Here is a 21514-nt window from a genome sequence, read left to right on the forward strand (position 1 = left end):
TTTTTAGATGGGGTAACCAAAGAAAGACTGGATTTTTCATCATATAAAAGAATTAGTTCCATGGTCCCTACAGAGTAATTTGGAAAAGGAAAAGCACCAAGACTGAACCGAAACCTTACAACTCACAGAGCAGCTCTTTAACCCTTAACTGTAAAATTATAACCTCAATTGTCATGCTAACTTTAGCCATAGGGGCCATCAGCCAGGTTAAAGGAGTTTTATTTGGGGTTTTTGTCATTACCAAATGATGAACTTCTTTATTCTTCTTAAAAGGATAATACCTTATGGAGTAGTAAGAGTATAGCCCAGGCATGGGAAAATTTTGGCCCTCCAGGTGTTTTGGACTTCAACTCCCACAATTCCTGACAAGTCAGTAAGCTGGCTGGGATTTCTGGGAGTTGAAGTCCAAAACACCTTGAGGGCCGAAGTTTACCCATGCTTGGTATAGCCAATAGTATTAATAGTTTGATTGGAGTGCTTGGTATTAAGGAACAAAAGTGTTTGTATTGTTTATCAGAGGCACTTCGATTGTGCTTTTCCTGCTTTCCAACTCTATGAGTATATGATCTTTACGAGCACATGGGAGGAACTTCCCTCTAGCTGGGGGTTTCTGTCAACTAGAAATTCTGTCTTCCCTACTATACATATTCTCTTCAGTAGAAAACAGTACTGTTATTTTTTGAAGAGGATAAACTGTTTAGTCAATATCGTTTCCCTGTGGTGCGAAGAAGGTGGTGTTTGGAGATGTTCTGTTGAAGGGAATGAAACGAATGAATGATATATAAATTACTTTGCCTGTTCTAGGGAGGGTCAGAATCTTCTGTATTAATGGTATAGGGAATCAGCTCTGGGTTTTTTCCATCAGATTTTAAGCTTGCTATGAAAGGTCTTCTCCCTATCCCCTGACCCGATATTTCAGGTGCTTTATATTGGATAGAAATTATTTGTACTAATACCTTACATTTTGAATTATGAAAGAGTTCCATGTTTTTTCTTGTAAATTGATTTCTAGGTCATACATTAGTTCTAGAACTGTGTTGCACACCAAAACCATGTGAATTGCGATGGTTAAAAGCTCTCAGGCACATGGAAACTGCACTGAATCTTTCTAAAATATCAGTAAGAAAAGATCCAGAGCTGGAAGCAGAACTTCTTTTTCGGAAAGGTAATGTGTGACAAATTTTCACACAGTATTCCTATACCTAAAATGTTTACAGTGTTCCTGAGGGGAAAAAATATTGAATTTGAACTCATAGTGCAAGTGTGCTGTTGAAAATTTCCTGGAGGTTTGGGTTTCTCTTTCCTGAAAACTAGGGAAAAATTCTGACAGGAAAAAAGTGACATATTAATTCATGTATTTCTTCTTTAGGGAAGATAGAACGACAGATTGATTCAATAGGTGGGAATAAAGCAGCATTTGCTATTGAAGACTTGTTGAATTCCATAAAAGCAAGTTTGAAGAGTTACCAAAATTACGGGTAATCAACTGTTTGAATTCTTGTGTGTGTGTGTGTGTGTGTGTGTGTGTGTGTGTGTGTGTACATTGGGTGTTTTCTACTTATCACTGAATGTTATGGGTTTGTTATTTATTGAATGTAAATCTTATTGTATGGTGCTTTGAGCTTAACTTGGAGAGAAAATGGAAGATATAAATGGTTAAAAACCATAAAATAGTAACAATCAGGCAAACCATATTTTTGAGTTGTAATAGAAATGTACTTATTACAATTTATTTCTTCTCCTTTGTAGAAAAAAGTTATATATCATTCTGTGTAATGTGTATAATTTACAGTGTGTTGATGTACACCACTTCAATATTTTGGATGTAAACAATATATACATACTTGTAAATAGTAATAAATTTTATTGACTAGCCTTTAGGACACATCACAATGTAAATAAATAATTATGTCATTCATCAGCACAATCCATAATTTTTCATATGATCAAAAGACTTTGCTTCCAATTACAGTACTATGGGGATGTTTTAAATGTTGTCATAAATTTAGAGAGCTGTTTGTATTGCTGTCTTATTGCAGCTTGATAAGAAGAGCATACATGGAGATAGCATTGCAGTATTTTTTTCTAATCACAAACAAGGAGGAATCACCTACTTCAACCACACGGAAAGGAGCAACGTTTAAACCAAAGGTAGAACTCTTACATGAATCAACTTGAATATTTGATGTGACTTAAAAATCATATCTATTTAACCATCATATCCATATGTCAGGAAAATTCTCTCATAGCCTTTGTAACTCTTTAAAAGAGTAATTGCAGTTTTATTTATTTATTTATTTATTTACAGTATTTATATTCCGCCCTTCTCACCCCGAAGGGGACTCAGGGCGGATCACATTATACACACATAGGGCAAACATTCAATGCCCATAAACACATCAAACAGAGACTGAGAGACACACGCAGAGGCAAGTTAACCTTCTCCTGAGGGGATGTTCGATTCTGGCCACAGGGGGGAGCAGCTGCTTCATCATCCACACTGACGGCACTTCCTCATTCCAGGTCGTAAATTAGTTAATCTTGCCTCCCCACTTTATAAGTGGTACCTTATCTCCTACTTGATAGATGCAACTATCTTTCGGGTTGCTAGGTCAGCAACGAGCAGGGGCTATTTTTTATTTTTAATTGACGGGTGCTCACCCCGCCACGGGCTGGCCTCGAACTCATGACCTCATGGTCAGAGTGATTTAAGGCAGCTGCTCAACAGCTGCGCCACAGCCCGGCCACAGCAGCTGCTCAACAGCTGCGCCACAGTTCCTTGTGAACTCATACAACCCACCCTCTGCACCTCTATTGATGTTCGACCCCAGGCAATTCTAGTTATGAACTTTGGAATTGTGTCGCTTTAGTGCACCCAAGCGTGTACTCTTGACATGTGACTGCAAGATTCCCACCCAAGATATCTCTGGAAAGTTCTATATGTGGATCTATGCATTTATAGGGGTTTGTAGATAGGCACTTGAAAAACCACAATTACTGCTAATTAACATGTTCTTTTTATTACTGTATTAAATTTAATTTAGACCAGTGATTGAATATTTAGAGAAATAAAATTAGTGGAATGATATTGTAATTCTTAAATTTATCTTTGATTTTAGGCGATTATACTTGCTTTTGCCTCAAACTTGAGTATACTTAGAATCATAAAATATAGCCATTCTTCTATTCTGCTGTATAAACGTTTAGAATGGGAGTGTCCATAATTCTGCTCCAGGAATGGGAAATGTATAGTCTTCCAAATGCCATTGGGCCGAGGCTTGCATCAACCTTAATCATGATCTGCAATTGTGAGAGTTACAGGCCAACAACATCTTTGGATCATCCCTGGTATATTTGCTTTCCAGTTTGTAAATGCAAGTTGCAACACCAAAGTCATAAACTCTAAAACATATTTCCTGTTCTGATGAAGATAAGAATATTTCAGAATAAGTAACTGAAATAGTTGCAATCCTGGGAGTAATTCTCATCCTATTCAGTGGCAGCCATGTAGAAGATTGTAATGTGAACACTAAGTATAAATGTTTCTGCATGGTTTCAGAGGAATTTCTTTTGAGATGTGATATTTAAAATGTGTATGGATATTTCCTCTAATTGTATATCTCTGTAACCTAAGTCAGAATGTACATTAAATTTAGCCTCCTAGCAGACACCGTGTTAGTTCTGATGGAATTCCAGCAACAGAAATGTACAGAGTGCAAGCCTGGATTGCAATAAGAGCTGCTGCTCAGGTTCGTAATATTTGTAAAGCTTATTTATGTTTGTAAACGTGGCTTGAGCTTCCTGTTGGGAAAAAAAAACCAAGCATTTCACACTTTTGTTAAGTACAGAAGGAACTTACATTTAACTTCCTTCTTAATTACCTCTGTGATTCATACAAATGGAGGTATGGTTGCCTGTGCAGCATGTGTCTCAGAACCTTCTAGAGCAGTGGTTCTCAACCTGGGGTCCCCAAATGTTTTTGGCCTACAACTCCTAGAAATCCCAGCCAGTTTACCAGCTGTTAGGATTTCTGGGAGTTGAAGGCCAAAATCACTTGGGGACTCCAGGTTGAGAACCACTGTTCTAGAGCTATACTACGTAGATGCAGTTTGGCAATATTCCCGCCCATCCCCGCATGCCTATCTAGTGTACTTCCTGACTAAACCCTCAGTAGCTTTTTGTAGCAATAGCAATAGGAATGGGATCTGGAACTTGTTCAGTCTTGTGGTTTTTACTATGGTTTGGATTCTCTTTATTTATTTCGTGTCAAAAGCATTGCATAACAAATACATTTTAAAATGATGAAAAAAAAAAGGAAATCACAAGCAACTAAATAGTTTTAGACCAAAAGCGGGCAACAGCAACCGCATTGTCCGTAGCTTTAAACAACTCCTCCTCCGTACATGAGGCAGGACATTGTGGGCAAGCATACATATACGGAGTTGTTTGTTCTGCTGCACAGTCACACAAGGTGGAGGATTCCTCCAGGTAGTGCCACCTTGCCAAGTTGTCTTTAGATCTGCCCACTCCACTCCTGAGTCTGTTCAGGGACTTCCAAGTTGCCCATTCTTGGTTTGCCCCTGGAGGAAGACCCTCATGGGGGGCCATCCAGTTAGAATTGCCAGGTTTAGCTGCCCAGAGGGACACCTTTGCTGCTGCTGGAGGAACATCAAGAGGAGTGGTGGTTCCCATGAAGCCCTTCCTTGATTTGAGCCTGGTGGGAGGAGGCTGATAGTCATGCAGTGGATGGCTTTCACAATGTTCGACCTTATTTCTCTCCTTGTTTGGCATTTTGGCTTGGATTTTGGATATTTAGTTGACAGCTTTGGATCTTGATTGCAGTTCGGATCATGATGTGTATGTGTAGGCTACATTTGCTCTTACCACCTCGACATTCATCTCATGCTACAGCTTCTATATTCCTTGAGCCACACCATTACCTATGAAAATTATCACCTAGACTCATCCCTTCAACCCCTATCTGTTCAACAGTGGAATGCACTGTCTTGGAGCATGGTAGAATCTTCTTCTTAGAAGGTTTTTAATCAGAGACTAGATGACCATTTGTTGGGAGTGCTTTAATTGTGCATGGCATGAATCTACATGAAACCGCTGGGCAAGATCATCTGGAGTTTTGGAGTTTGGTGCCATCTCTATGCAGATAATACTCAACTCTTCTACTCTTTTCCAACAAACTCCAAGGAACCTCCTTGGATGCTAGACCAGTGCCTGGCCGCTGTGATGGGCTGGATGAGGGCTAACAAGCTGAAACTTAATCCTGACAAGACAGAGGTCCTCTAGTTCAGTTGTTCAGCTGATCAGGGTATAGGGTGGCAACCTGTGCTCGATGGGGTTACACTCTCCCTGAGGACACAGGGCTGAAGTCTGGGTGTCCTTCTGGACTTAGCGCTGACGCTTGATGCTCAGGTGTTGACGGTGGCTGGGAGGGCCTTTGCACAATTAAAGCTTGTGCGCTAACTGCGACCATACCTTGAAAAGTCTGACATGACTATGGTGGTCCACGCCTTAGATACCTTCAGATTGGACTACTGTAACGCACTCTACGTGGGGCTGCCTTTGAAGACAGTCCAGAAACTGCAGTTAGTGCAATAAAAGGAGCCTCCGGTGGTGTAGTGGATTAAAGCCTTGTGACTTGAAGGTTGGGTTGCTGACCTGAAGGCTGCCAAGTTCGAATCCCACCTGGGGAGAGCACGGATGAGGTCCCTCTATCAGCTCCAGCTCCATGCGGGGACATGAGAGAAGCCTCCCACAAGGATGGTAAAAACATCCAAAAAATCTGGCCGTCCCCTGGGCAACATCCTTGCAGACAGCCAATTCTCTTACACCAGAAATGACTTGCATTTTCTCAAGTCGCTCCTGATACGAAAAAAAAAGTTAGTGCAATGGTTGGTGGCCAGGTTACTAATTGGAGCAAATTACAGGGAGTGATCAACCCCACTGTTTAAACAGCTCCACTGGATGCTGATAAGTTTCCGGTCTCAGTTCAAGGTGAAGGTTATCACCTATAAAGCCCTAAATGGTTCAAGACCTGCCTATATTCGCGACCACATCTTCCCCTACAAACCTGCACAATCTCTAAGATTGGCTGGGGAGACTCTTCTCTTGCTTCCATCTCCATCACAAGCACAGTTGGTGGGGATGAGGGAGAGGGCCTTCTTGGTGGTGGCCCCCCAGCATTGGAACTCTTTCCCCAGGGAGATTAGACTAGAGCCCACCCTGACCACTTTTCGTAAAGATCTAAAAACCTGGATGTTCCACTGTGCTTTTGATTAGGCAGTTCCCCAGATAATTTTGGCCTGGCCATGGCCCAAGTATAGCCATTGCACTTTACTACCACTTCCCACCCAGAGATATAGGGCTCTACCTTATATTGCCCTCCACTTCCAATATCATCATCTGGCTCCTGCACTTTATCTAATAGCCCTATTCTTGAAACTGAATTGCACTAGTCCTGCTCACCCTCGGAATTGGTTATTATTCAGGCCATTGGTGGTTGGCTCGAAGGTGTTTTATACCAAGACTCTACTGTACATGCTCCTACTTTGATTCAGAAGAAGACTACTAAGTACCATAAATTCATGCACAATGTAACTATGTCTGATTTCAGATTACTATGTAAAAATTAAGTGTCAGTGACAGCAATATGTCAGGAGAATATGGAACTTCTCTACAGTCATATCTTCAGGGGTTTGTTATTGCTGCTGGCTGGCTGATCTCAAGATTTTTTACTAGTTTACATTACAATACACTAAATTTGATTAAATCTATTTTAATTTTAGGTCAGTGAAGCTATTCTGGCTTCCCAGCAGTTAACTGGAAAGAAAGCTGTGAAATTGTACCATGTGAGGTATAGAGTACTTCAAAGCATGCCAGAATTTGCTCTTCTGGACCTCAGTTCTTCCTACAAAGACTTTTTATCTGGTATTTTATATTACTACTGCATGATGTGAATGTTGTAAAATCAGCAAATTAGTTTTTGTAAAGGTATCCATTTTAGATGACTGAAGAATGTAAAAGAAAGACAATAAAATAATTGTATCTATGGTTTTTTATACTTGCATATAAGAACACAATGGCCCTTACCTTGTGATGCAAAAATACAATAAAAAAAAATCCTCTTTCAGATATTGTGTGAAACTTCCTCTGAATGTTTTATTAAGTGAGAAATTCCAGCTACCTCACTGTTTATATCTTTAAATGAATACTTACCAAATGACACAAGGAAGATATTAGTTTGCTATTTTCAAATTTGTGCAGTTCTTGATTCATTATGCAAAGGCCATTTCAGTAATAGAAAATAATTGTCTCATGCATTTGTATGAAATCGCTATCTGTTTCTATTTGTCCCATTCGTATGGCCTCGTTTCTGTTTCTAACTGCAGTTTCTAAAAGTGGGTGCCTATATGAATGAGCTTTTCTGCTTAAGGTTCAAAAGATTGAAGATATTTGGATCTTGGGCGGTAAAGAGCCAGGGCCTGCGAGCTGGGCCTACGAGTGTCAAGTGCTTGGCTGTAGGCTCTGCCTACTAGGCCTATGAGCGTCAAGTGCTTGGCTATAGACCCTGCCTGCAGGGTCTACGAGTGTCAAGTCCTTGGCTGTAAGCCCTGCCTGCTGAGTCTGCGAGCGTCAACTGCTCGGGCTCTACTGTAGCCTCTGCGAGCCGGACCTACGAGTGTCAAGCACTTGTCTGTAGGCCCTGCCTGCCAGCCTACGAGTGTCAAGCACCTACCGTTCAGCTGTAGGCCCTGCCAGCCAGGGCCTACAGCGAGCGCACCGAAAATCAGCCAACCAAATGGCTACCGTTCCACCTTTTTTTTGTTTCTTGTTTCGCTTCTCTTTCTGTTCTGGAGGGGGTTGTATCATTCCATGCCACCTGAATGGGAGGAATGGTATAAAAACACAGAAGAAATATGAAATGGTATCTGGGCCCAACACTACAAAATAATTGACATGGAGCGCTGTAAGTGAAGCAATAACTAAAATGCATAGGAATTGAGACTGTAGTGCCAAGGATTTAGGGGATTCCTAAATAGATTATGAACAAATATAATAAAAAATAACAATCTTAAAAATATATATTGAATCACCTATCTCTGTCTCTAATATATGAAATAAAAAATTTGGTTCAATACCCTGCATTTGGCAAAGAGAAATAACACTAGAACATTGACTAGACTTTAACATAGAAAAATGAAATTTGCATGTCAGCTAAAAACACATGTGAAATTCATGGGGTCACCATAAGTCTGTTGCACTAGAGCCCTGAAACACCTTTTCACCACAAACCACACTTTGTCAAGATAATCCAGTAAGTAAAAGTTTATTGAGAGAAGAGTATATAAAAATAAGCAAATCTAGAAAAGAGAACCAAAGTCCCAAAAGGTATTACAAGATAGCCAAGAGTCCAAAATCCTTTCAGATACAGTCCCAAGAGTCAATCCACAGATATATCCATAAACTAGATAGCATGAATCCAAGGTAGGCAATCTATGCCACACATCAACTAGAAACAGGAACAAACTTAGAAACTTGAATTACATGAATTCCAAAAACGTAGAACGGAGAACTGAGAGCTGTTCATCTAAATACAATGTTGCTCTCACAAAGGATTGTACCAGCAGAAACCACTTTAAAGGGCTTCAGTCCTGCCCATGACATCATTCCTCACAAACCTGCTTTTCCTTTCCTTATCTCTAAGCCTCTCGGAAAAGTGAATCTTTCTTTGTTGCACGCTCTGCCTCTGAAGTTCCAAACACCTTGAACTGGACAAATATTTGTCTCCCACATTTCACCCAGCCTGCACTTCTGGCAGATTCTCATGAGAACTGATACCACTTTTTCCAGTCTCATGGGAACTGCCAGGAGATTCCGAAACAACTCTCTCCAGGCCATTTCTGTTCTCCTCTGGACCCTCCAAATCTATCCCAGCACTCCCTTCCTCATCTTCTGAACACTCAGAATCTGACCAGGCTACAACAAAGTCAAAATGTGACTTGCAGGTGCATGCACAATCAATCAGTCAATTCATTAAGAAAACAGAACAAACCCACTATATCTGGAAGTATGTTGAGTAGGCTGCAATGTGGTATAATTATTTGTAATTTGTTTTATGTCAAATGAGGATAATCAACTTATAAAGTTAGTTGATGACTGTATATTTTTTGCATATTACCTGGACTCAAGTTGAATAATCTTTGTTATTTTCAGAAGGATATGAAGTTAAGTATAAAGTTCCAATTCTGCCTTCTACACAAGAAAAAGCAGAAAATGACGGAGCTGAGAGTGTATCTTCTGATGAAAGCCAGGAAAAAATGAAAATACCCTGGGTCCATGTAATTCGCTACAATACTTATTTAAAGAGACTCCTAAACATGAGCCCCTTGGCTGGTAAGAAATATTTATCTTTGTGGGGAGGGGGTGTCTCTAGTAGCAATACTGGTTGTACATAGTACTATATTTCTAGAAGACTCAAACAGCCCCAATAGTACTAACCTTCAGTAGCTTAATCTCTCTCTAATTCTAATGGTGAGTATGTAAATCAGTATGTAAATTTTGCATTCTCAATTGTTCCATTTTGCTCAATGAGGAAATGGAAGGATTTTTTTAAAAAGTGGATTTCTACATCTTTGTGAACTAAAAAGAAATTTTAGATCTGTTCTGCATTAGAATAGTTTTGGCACTGAGAGGATGTAAGCGTTACATCTTTAATGGTGATGCCCATGGTGAAGTGAGGAGATGAAGCTCTTGGATAATAATCTCATCAACTTTTGCTGAAATCATTGTGAGCAGCAAGTAGTCAGGGAAAAATAGCAACCATTTGAACCAGCCTTGAGTCCCCCCCCCCCCCCCGGGTTGAGAAAGGTGAGGTAAAAGAGCCATAAATAAATAATAAACAAACAAATCCCATATATCCTGAATAGTTATTACAGGGAAGATTTGAGATGGTGGCTCTATGATTATTAACGCAAGGTTTGCATTCCAGTTTTACATGATACTTTACTGTTAATATTATCAGTACTTTCAGATGTAGTAAAAACCATGGTTTGCATGCAGAAAGTTCCAGATTTCTCATGGGAGGATTGTGAAAGCCCTCTAATTGAAATATTGGAGAGCTACTGCTAACTAGGAAATACTGAAGTTTGTGAATTGACTTGATATAAAGCAGTTTCCTGTGTTACTAAAAAAAAGTACGGCACTAGTCCCACCCCAAACATTATTCTTAAAGAACTTAGGATGGCATGAGTCTTGCATTCTCTTAAAGATTCCAGGAAACCCCATGTCAAATGTGCAAACTATTATTTTGTTTAATAAGTGAATTATAGCAGACAGTTTAATTAGGTAAATCTAACTGATGTCTGGAATTTTCTGATACATTTAAACAATTAAAATATGTTTAATTTATAATGCTTGTATATAACTTTTGTATTTTTTGAAGCTTTAGTTGAAATAGTGATGTAATAGGTTTTCCTTCCATAGCTGTTCCAAAACAAAGTGAAGGCTTATTTGCCAAAGAAGATGTGTTGTTTACTTCAGTGTTTGACACAACAATTTTCCTGCGCTTAGCAGAACTGCATGCTTTTTTGAAAGCTTATTTGCCTGTATATTTGGACTGTTGCCTTCAAGACCCTCCAACACAAGTATATGGTTTTGAAAAGCCTTGCTACAGTGTGACTGTTCTTGAGGAGGTAACTTGATACTTTATTCTCATGTACCACATTTTAAAATAAACAGCCTTATGTTCATTGTGAAGTATTTCTTGAATTCAATGAGAATTCCAGACTGTGCCCAAGGATAAAAAATGTCATCATGTAAAAGTGTTTCTGTATACAGAAGCAGTTGTGCTCCATTCAGACACAGGGCCAAAAAACAAACTTCAAGATGAAATAAAAACAAAGTAAAACCATAAAATTATGTTAATCATGTTTTATAAGTTGTCACTGATAACCGGTAGGTTTGATTGAATGTAAAACAACAGAGATGTACCCCCTAGGTCATATAGCAGAAATGTGGAGAAAGATCTTGTGTTTCAGGTTTAAGGAAAGTGTTCCATTTTGGTTTTGGATTGGATTCACAACCTTTTTTTAAAAGTGTTATTGTTTCTACAGCAGTCATCACCCATTAATACATCATGCTAAATGCCTTTAAAACTGAGTTATTTCTATTGTTTATTGAATTATTGAAACTTGCAATGCCAAGTTTCAAGTCAAAATTCCATCAGAGTGGGAAGGAGAAGGTTTACAATAGGGAAGTAATAGAGACTAGTAATCAGGAGATGAGAGTTCACTTGTCAAAATTTAACATATTTGAATACCATTCCATTTTAATTATCCAATTCCAAATGGGGTATTTTCACATGGAAATAATCAAACCTCTTTTAAAATTTAACAGCATACTTTTGGTTGTTTTTCCAGTCACTGTGTCCAATTTCAGTTTGAAATTCCAAACCAGGATCTTGGAAAAATGGTTATTACTCATCAGGAAATATTTTTAAATGAACTACCAACCAGGAAAATGATATCTGAGGCACTACTACCAAGATTCTTTAGGCCTGAGGAAAACCAAACAATCAGTAAAGTAGAATAAAACCAAGACAATATTACTAAGATGCCTGAAATTTATGAAGCTGGGAAAAAAGGTCCAGTAAGATTCCTGTTACTTTCTTTAAAAGGGAGACAGGAATCCCACCTAGTGTGCTTCTGTGGGATATTAAGCACAGACCCAAGCAGTATGAAGTACAATTCAACAAGAAAACAACAAAACAAGAGCCCCTTCTAAGGCACAATTGATAATATTGCTGAGGTAGCAAGGACAGGTGGGAAAGACTAGGGCACTGTACCTAAGATCCCAGAGGGTAAAACAATCAAGAAAACAGGATAGGTCAATAAGATTCACCACATAATGATGGAGCAAGAAAACAAGTGTGTTTGAGGTATGAGTTAGTCTAGGTATATTTCAGTCAGCATAAAATAAAGTAAAATATGCAGATGGACTAGACACATTTCTAGACTTTTATAAATAAGTTAAGTGTCAGGACAAGCTATTTAACAATATTAATATGTCTGGTTCTATTTCTTTAGCCAGCCCAAGATTCATTTGAATCATCTCAAAGAATTGCATTGGGGCGAATGAGTTCCGATACCATTTCTACTTCTGAGATGGACCTACGTATAGACAACAAGGCAACCAGTGCTCCCATTAAGGAACTTTGTGTGCAGTGGTACCTTCCATCTTTGGAGAAATCATCAAAAGATGGAGAAACAATGGTATAGTTACAAAATCAGTTTTTCATTCTAATATCAAGCATTTTTCTTGAAGGAGTACTGTAGATAGATGATAAATTGTGATTGTGGATGATCAGTAATTCCACGTGTCTTTATGTGGCATAAAAACCTGTATGGCTTGGGCTGAAGTTATCTGAAATACTGTTTTCTCAAGCATGTGCAGACTTCGAGATTTGTAAGAGAAGCCTTTCTCATATTATCTCCATAGGCACAGAAACTGCTCCAAACTGTGGAATGGTAGTTTAAATGAGTGTATAGCAGCTTGTTCCTGTTCTACTGGAGTTCATGGAATTATGTCTCATTGTCCTATGCCAGCTCATTAAAGAATTGTGATGATGTGTAACTAAATATATATTGTACATGGATATGCATTCACATCCATGCACAGTATGATCCATGAACATCATGGTGCAATGTGTGGCTTTCATAAATGAACGTGCTCAACTAGTTATAAGGGTATTATATCTTATATATTTCCTTTTTTTGTATGCATAGGTTTTGTTCATTTTTGCGTATAATAAAAAGCAAGTCAAAGTAACCAACATCAAATTTTTCAATTCAATCAATGTATATTGTGGTTATTTGTGGATACCACTGGATAGGTAAGTTATTGCAATTTTTGCATGTTGTGTATGAAATCATACTAGTTATTTTCTTGCTCTAGATCAGCAATCTAGATTCCAATCACAACCCATTTTATAGTGACTTATGACCCTGATATATTAAAAATAGGCTTTTTGATAGGGCAAATGAAAACACATTAAAACAGATTTTTCAGTATAATGTAATTCAAAACAATGTTAACTTACAACATATTTCATACGATGATTGAAATTGTAACTCATTAACAAGCTTAAAAATTTGTGGTTGAATTTTTTAAAATGTCAACAGCATGCCATTCTCAACATTTAATAGCAATATATTATTATTATTATTATTATTAAACATTAAATCTGGTTTTTGTTTTTTTTTGGTTTTCAATTGAAGAAGCATTGAAAATCTACTCTCACAGAGATATAAAGAAACAAAGTGGAGTAACATTCAAAACACAAGCATGGTGATGTTTAAGTGATGTGATTTTTTGTTTCCCTTTTTAAAATTTTCATAACTTACCACTGACTGGCGACTCCACAGAAAACCCTTCACGACCCCATTTGGGATTGCGACCATGGGGTTGAATCACTGCCCTAGATAGTGTCTTTAAATGTAATGGTGAAGTGATGAGTGCCACAAACAGAATAACTATATGTTAACATTAAAGGAAGTTTTCAAATGTGAGCAAACAAATAATGTTTCTGCATAGATTTTGCACATGCTGATTAAATCAGAGTTCTCCTTCCTTTGCTCCCCCCCCCCCCAATCAAATCAGATCATATCAAAGTTCCTCTTTTCTAGGAGTGAGGGGCTGCAGTGGGAAGACTTGGAAAGATAAACAGTTATTTGGTATCCTTCTGGCCTTCTCTCTGGGATGGGGCTAGGAGACAGTGTTTTACAGAGCCTCCAGTCCTTCCTAGAGGGCTGGACACAGAAGGTGGTGCTGGGGGACTGCTATTCAACCCCCTGGCCGGTGGCCTGTGTGTCCCTCAGGGATCCATCTTGTCCCCCATGCTGTTTAACATCTACATGAAACCGGAGTTTTTGAGTTCAGTGTCAAATATATGCAGATGACATCCAACTCTTTTACTCCTTTCCACCGAAAGCCAAGGATGCCATCCTTATCCTAAACTGGTGCCTGTCATCAGTAATGGAGTGGATGAGGGCCAACAAATTGAGATTACATCCAAACAAGACAGAGGTGCTCCTGGTTAGTCAGAAGGCACACTGCCTGTGCTGGATGGGGTTACACTCCCCTGCGCCTGTACTTGAGACGCTAGATCTGGCCATGGTAGTCCACACCCTAGTTACATCCCGTTTGGATTATTGCAGTGCTTTCTACGTGGGGCTGCCTTTGAAGATCATTTTGAAGCTTCAACTGGTCCAGAGATTGGCAACCAGGTTACTAACTGGGGCCCCATACAGGGAGAGAGCCACCTCCATGTTGCAGCAGCTCCAATGGCTGCTGGTCTGCTTCCGGGCTAAATAAAAATGCTAGTTATTACTTTTAAAGCCCTAAATGGTTTGGGCCCAGACTGTTTGGCAAACCGCATCTCCATTTACAATTCTGCTCAGGCACTACGATCAGCGGAGGAGATCCTGCTCTTGGTGTGACCCTCCATCTCAAGCATGGCTGGTGGAAATGAGAGAGGGGAAAACATTAAGAGGAGTGGTGGTTCTTATGAAGCTTTTCCTTCATTTGAGTCTACTGGGAGAAGGCTGATAGCCATGCAGAGGATGGTTTTCAGTGTTCAACCTTATTCCCCTCACAGTTAGCAGCAACTTCCCATCACACATCAGGGGACAATGCCAGCTAGCTTGTAGGGTTTATCAACAGGTATAGGTTTAAGACATCTTGTGATTATTCTGCATGCTTCGTTCAATGCTATGTTCACCTGCTTTGCATGGACAGACTTGTGCCAAATAGAGCAGGCATACTTAGCAGTTGAGTAGGACGAGGCCAGGGCTGAAGTTCTTTTAATTTTAGGTCTGCACCTCATGTGCTGCCAGTATGCTTCCACACGATGTTATTGCGTGCAGCTACTTTGTGCTTGGTATTCATACAGTATTTCCTAAATGTTAGTGTTCGATCTAAGGTGACACCAAAATATTTAGGTTGGAATCCCCAGGAGATTGGGCTATGAATATTTATTTAAGGGTCAATTTGGTTTTCTATTACTGTATTTTTTATTATAATTATTATTTTGGGTGCAGATATGCTATAGCCCATGGTGGCCAACACATCTGTCAACAACATTGTTTCCCCTGGCATAGATGATTCTTACAGCTTTAGCCAGAGAGAGACCTGCCCATTTGGCTGCATCACATATTGATGGACTTTTAAAGGTTCTGTCATGGAATCAAGCCATTGTACTAGTCTAGGCCATTGATGGCGAATGTTTTAGAGACTGAGTGCTCGAACTGGTTGGACGCTTGGGGGGGGAGTGTGGGAGGGTTGGGCGAGCAAGGGGAGTGAGTGGGCAAGCTGGGGGGCAAGCAAGCAGGCGAGTGGAAGGTGGCAGCAAGCAAGCGGGTAGGTGGATAGCTCAGTCATTGCTGCTGGGGCCATCCTTCCGGTTCCCATGTTTTCCTGTCCCTTATGCTTCTTTCCTTTTGTTACCTGTTCCATTAAATTTGGATTCACTGCTTCTAATCCCATTATCGTATGTGATTAACCCTTTCCTGACTGTCACCCTTTCTCTTTTTGATTTCTCTTAGACTACTTTCTCTCTGGCGCCTTCCCTCCATCTTTTTGCTTGTTGTTCTGGGTCCCATCCCTATCTCTACTCACCACAATCATGCAAAAACATAGCTTTAAGAATCCAGAAAACCATTTTAGTGCAGAAGTCAATAAAAAGAGAAATCTTAGAGTATGAAATTAATTTTATTACTGAAAGGTTCATTTGCTTCATATTGCTACAATATCTGCAGTAGTGTTTATAGGATTGATATCATTATTTTCTTTTAGGGTTATTGCAGTACGTGAAAAGTTGTCTGATCTGAAGCAACAAATTGAATTCTTAATTCAATCAGAGATGATTCCTCCGTCAGTAACTGAGATACCGAAACATATTCCTTCAGCAGGATCTAAAATTAATACAGCAAAGGTGTCATTAGATGAAAAAACAAAGGTATATGTTCAGAAATCACTCATATAATGCTTCATAGTTGTGGCATTTATTATTGTTAATTTTTAATACTGTATGGTTATGAATGAAGAATTCAGTGGAATTGCCCCATGGCAGTTAAATTAGAATCATAATGCTATAATTGTGCAGTGTGAAAGGCCTTTGTTTCACATTGGGCTGTTGAATATGAAAGCCCTCCCCCCCCCTTTAACTTTTGGAGATTTGGGATTTTCCTGTTTTGTCCTTTTATTTTGTGTATCAATATCCCTTTTCACTACGTAAGAGCTCATCTATTACCAATTTCATTGGCTATCTAGGATATCCAATGAAATTGGTAACTGGTGGCTATTTGCATTTGAATTTTTGGAAGTAAAGTTGCATATAGGAATACTTCCAAACTCCAGACCTGTTATTGTGGGGCACAAGGCTATGTTCAAAATAGTATCTTGCCCTCTTTTGAAAGCATTAAATTTAACCAACCAACTATTACATTCACCAACCAATCATATATCTTTCTATGACCCTGTGTGAACAACTGGGGAGGGCTTTCTCTCTGTCCCATCACACGCTGAAGTGTGCTTGGTGTGAACACAGGAGATGGCCTTTTCGGTGGCTGCTCTCAGACTGTGGAACTCCTTCCCAAGAAAGACTGGGATGACTCCATCCCTGCTTACTTTTTGCAAGCAGATAAAGACCTTTCTGTGTCAGCAGACATTAAGAGAAGGCTAAGGGGCACACTGCTGGGAAGGTGTGGTGGGACTCGGGGTGGGAGGATTATGAGATTTAAGTAGTATTGTAAGTGTATTTATTATATTTTAACTGTATTTTAACCTAAAAACACACTGTATTATTTGTTTCTTTAATTTTTGTATTTGCTTTGTTTTAAATTGTGACCATAGTGTGGGATTGTTAGCTGCCTTGAGTTCCCATGGGAGAAAGGTGGGGTATAAATAAAGTAAATGAAGTAAATAAATAAGGTACTTTCTTATTTATTTTTTATTTTTAAAAAAATAGGCATTGCTTTTCTCAATGGCAGAAGAGTAGTAGTTTCTTCTAAAAGATGGCGATGATAGAGATGGCAGGATTTGTTATGTGAAAACAATTGAGGGTTTTTATGCCAACCATATTTCTTAGGGTTTTTCAAAGCAGTATTGGATAAGATTTTCTTTTCAAAAATTAAGAGATGGCCTACATATTTCCTTGTGATGAGTGCAGTTTCCAATAAATTCAGAGGAGTGGTGTCAGTACAATTGTTGCTTGATGAATACCAAGGAAAAGTAGGCATTTATTCTCAAAGTAGGAGACATTTATCATGTGACAGTTTTTCTTCAATGTCTAATAAATGATTAATGATGCTTGTGCTGGCATTTTACCTGATGGATATCGTGACAGCTCAGACAACAGTTGCCTCCTTTCATTATTGAAAAGCTGTATTCTGAGTGGCTTGGATGACTAATATTTCAAACAATCATATAATACAGTAGCTTAAAATGGCAGACAGTGTTAACTTTTAAAATTATTTTTTAACTTTTGGATATTTCACCCAATGGTATAATACTGTTTGCTTAAATGGCAGACAGCACTAACTTTTAAAATTACTTCTACTGTTTTGATTCACAATGGAATTTTATGCAGTCAAGATCTTTGACATGGAACCTACTGTAGCTGCAATATTTTAGGGGTATTGTGACTGTTCCAGACAGTTGTGTGGGAGCAAAGATTTGTGACTGAGTTGCTAAGTCTGGATTACCTGAATGCTAGGTATTGAGGTTTAAAGGCTGTTCATCTGGTACAAATATAGAACAAAAACAAATATGAGATAATGTTGAAACCATACCGTATAACAGTAATATTTCCTTATTTTTCCTTGGTGCCTTTAGGAAATGGTTAAAGAATGCATTTCTGAAATAGAAGCCTTGTTGACTGGTGACTCGGATCAGTCACCACTACTCACAGAGGTGGGCTTTTTGGATTTTAAAATAATTTGTCAGTAAAATTTTCATAGTGGCTTCATTCTGCTACTGATTTTTAAGAATACATATGATTGATGAGCTACAATACAGGAAATATATTGGCAGTTATAAATTGTGCTTCGTTACCAAAATTTTTCTTTGGATATGATTGTATGAAAGAGAATTCATTATGGTCTTATTCAGACATCACCATTAACCACGGTTCTGTGAATGAGCCAACATGCTAAGTTGTTTTCTGATTGCTCCTGCTTTCACTTCAGGTGACTAAATAAACAATTGATTTTGTTCAATGGTATGTTTCTCATAATATTCAAATATGGCAGTTTGCTAGGCTTCTTCTGCAAAGAATGACAGAAGTAGATCCTAAAACTAAGTTTGTACTTGGGCCAACCAATAGCCTTGAAGAACAGGTGATTAATTTCAATGTATCTATATTATGGAAAGAATATCCAAATAAAAATATATTGAGATACCGAAGGTATAAAAAAAAAAGGAGAAAGGGTTTTTTTGAATGTTTGAAATACCAAAGGAGGAGAGTCATTCTGAAGCTCCTTCTTTTGCTCCTCAATTTTCAATGGGCAAACAAGTGTTCTAGAATACTTCCAGATCTATGGATGCCTCCTCCTGGTCTGGCCATGTTGTATAGGACTTATAAGGAGGGACAGCAACTGAGAATCTGGAAGGCAGCCAAGGATATGACCTTTCAGTTCATTGCTTGCTTCCACCTTCCCAATGTGGCATGGGACAGATGGGGGAAGAACAGCTGTAGAGTCTGAAAGGCTGCAGCCTTCCCTATCTTTAGTTGCTTTTCCCCCCACCCCAACACGATGTACTGATGTCTGGCTGGCCCTCTGTTACTGCTTCTGGAAACTTTCTCCTCGTGTGAGATCATATCAAAAATGCATAGTGTCCAGATACATCTGGCCATGGGGAGAAAATGTATTAAAATATGTGATCTCCCTTGCAGAGATGAATAATTTAACACACCATGTCCATCTATATATATAAAAGGCTTTTGGCATCGTGGCGATGCACAGAACAACAAAACCCAACATCCCTCAAACTCTAAAATTACCCACACAATCCATCATCCCCGCCTCCAGTAAGATACAACACAAACAAACAAAAAACACAATCACAACACCAAAAAAACACAACAGGCAATGTGCGCATGTGCACAAACACAATCCTCCCAACTCTTCCCCCGCGCGCGCACACACACACAGACAGAACCGTCCCCCCTCCCTCACCCTCTATCGCCGCCTCCACCACCGAAGCCAGGGACTCGCCAGGAGAAGGCACATCTCCGCCTCACGAGGCTGAGCTACCCATCCTCGAATCGGGAGTTCCACACCAAAACACCCGGAGGGCCTATGCTGGCCCGTCCCTGGCCTCACATCTCGCCTGGGAAACAAAAAGGGCCTCTTTCCCCCTCCCTCAGTACCTTCCCGGTGTTTCGCGCCAACAATGTTACCTCCGCGTGAGGCACTTCTGGGAAAGCGAGTCCTGCCTCTCTCTCTGTGTGTGGAGGTTCCTTTCCCACCCCTTTTCCTTCCTCTCGGCCCTGCAGCGGGGGACAAGCGCCCCATTGCCCGCCTTCCCGGCCCCGTTCTCCCCCTCCTCCTCCTCGCCGCTGCTCAGGCCTCCTCCTGTCCTCCTCCTCCTCCGCGGGAAGAACATGGAGGCCGGCACCGGGAAGCGCGAGGCGGGGAGGAAGCCGCTACGCCCCGGGCCTGCGCCTCCACCAGAGCCCGCTCTTCCCTGGCCTACCAGGCCTGCCAACCCACCACCACACCGGCGCCGCCTTCGGTAGGAGAGGGAGGGCCAGGATGGCGGGGCAAAGGAGAAGGGCAGACCGTACCCCACCACGCCTCCCGCCTGGCCCCTGAGCAGGTACAGAGCGCCTTCTTCTCCTCTTCTCTTATTTATTTACCCTTTTCCAGTGCCCGGGGGATGATGCAAACGCCTTCCTTACAAAATTATAAATATACAATAGAATCTCACTTATCCAACATAAACATCCCTGCATAACATTGCATAACTGAATCTGTTGGATAATAAGAACAGATTCAGGAAAACCAAATTAAACATCAAATTAGGTAATCGTTATACAAATTAGCCACCAAAACATCATGTTATACAACAAATTTGACAGAAAAAGTATCACAATTTAAAACACTGACTACAAAAAAATTGACTACTAAAACGCACACTACGTTGGATAATCCAGAACATTGCATTACCAAATGTTGGATAACTGAGATTCTATTGTAAGATGAAATAATTACTGTGGTACAATAATGCACAACAATATAATCTCTAAAATCAGAACACTCAATAAAGAACAACACTCTGAAAACAGGGAAATTCGACACAGGAAACAATCAGGGCCAGCTAACACCTCCCAACAAAGTATACCCATCACCAAAGTCTGCCAAATCCTCTGTTATCTGACGCCCACAGACACTAGAAGCACATAAAATATCACAAACAACACCACTCTGAAAACAAGGGAATTCCAGACAGGAAACAATCAGGGCCAGCTAACACCTCCCAACAAAGTATTCCCATCATCAAAGTCTGGCAAATCCTCTTTTCTGACGCCCACAGACACTAGAAGCACATAAAATATCACAAACAACACCACTCTGAAAACAAGGGAATTCCAGACAAGAAACAATCAGGGCCAGCTAACACCTCCCAACAAAGTATTCCCATCATCAAAGTCTGGCAAATACTCTTTTCTGACGCCCACAGACACTAGAAGCACATAAAATATCACAAACAACACCACTCTGAAAACAAGGGAATTCCAGACAAGAAACAATCAGGGCCAGCTAACACCTCCCAACAAAGTATTCCCATCATCAAAGTCTGGCAATTCCTCTGTTTTCTCAGGACCACAGACAGTAGAAGCACATAAAATATCGCAAACAACACCTCTCTGAAAACAAGGGAATTCCACACGGGAAACAATCAGGGCCAGCTAACACCTCCCAACAAAAAATTCACTCAGGGAGGAAACAGCCAGGCTTTAAAGCTACAAGGCCATTACATGCTAATCATTTTTCCTCATTCCAGCATTCATACTTGCCTCCAACAGACAAAAACAATCAAAAATTTTGTATATTCACAACCTTTAGGAAATAATATCCCCTGATGGTGCAGCGTGTTAAAGCGCTGAGCTGCTAAACTTCTGGACTGAAAGGCCACAGGTTTGAATTGGGGGAGCGGAGAGAGCCCCCACTGTTAGCTCCAGCTTCTGCCAACCCAGAAGTTCGAAAACATGCAAATGTGAGTGCATCAATAGGTACTGCTCTGGCGGGAAGGTAACACCGCTCCATGTAGTCATCCCACATGACCTTGGAGGAGTCTACGGACAACGCCGGCTCTTCGGCTTAGAAATGGAGATGAGCACCAACCTCCAGAGTAAGACACGACTGGACTTAATGTCAGGGGAAACCTTTACCCTTGACCTTAACTACCACCAATTCCTCAATACTTTATTTCCCAGACC

At 40.1% G+C, this 21514-nt stretch overlaps 1 protein-coding gene across 8 annotated transcripts in view; it reads left to right on the forward strand.

Annotated features, from left to right (window-relative positions):
• Window positions 1-21514, forward strand: part of cfap54 (cilia and flagella associated protein 54) — a 156291-nt gene that overhangs the window by 131722 nt on the left and 3055 nt on the right. For 5 of the 8 annotated variants that reach the window (XM_062982828.1, XM_008110880.3, XM_062982833.1 and 2 more), the window contains 11 exons: window positions 1013-1165; window positions 1370-1478; window positions 2040-2151; window positions 3657-3749; window positions 6801-6942; window positions 9229-9408; window positions 10498-10706; window positions 12099-12284; window positions 12798-12904; window positions 15865-16027; window positions 17905-17982. In XM_062982828.1, coding sequence (XP_062838898.1) covers window positions 1013-1165; window positions 1370-1478; window positions 2040-2151; window positions 3657-3749; window positions 6801-6942; window positions 9229-9408; window positions 10498-10706; window positions 12099-12284; window positions 12798-12904; window positions 15865-16027; window positions 17905-17982 — 1532 coding nt within the window. The remainder of the gene's footprint in view (window positions 1-1012; window positions 1166-1369; window positions 1479-2039; window positions 2152-3656; window positions 3750-6800; window positions 6943-9228; window positions 9409-10497; window positions 10707-12098; window positions 12285-12797; window positions 12905-15864; window positions 16028-17904; window positions 17983-21514) is intronic. The other 3 variants (XM_062982829.1, XM_062982835.1, XM_062982830.1) reach the window with 3 other exon arrangements.

This window comes from Anolis carolinensis, chromosome 5, assembly GCF_035594765.1.
Source record: "Anolis carolinensis isolate JA03-04 chromosome 5, rAnoCar3.1.pri, whole genome shotgun sequence".
Classification (NCBI taxonomy): Eukaryota; Metazoa; Chordata; class Lepidosauria; order Squamata; family Dactyloidae; genus Anolis; species Anolis carolinensis.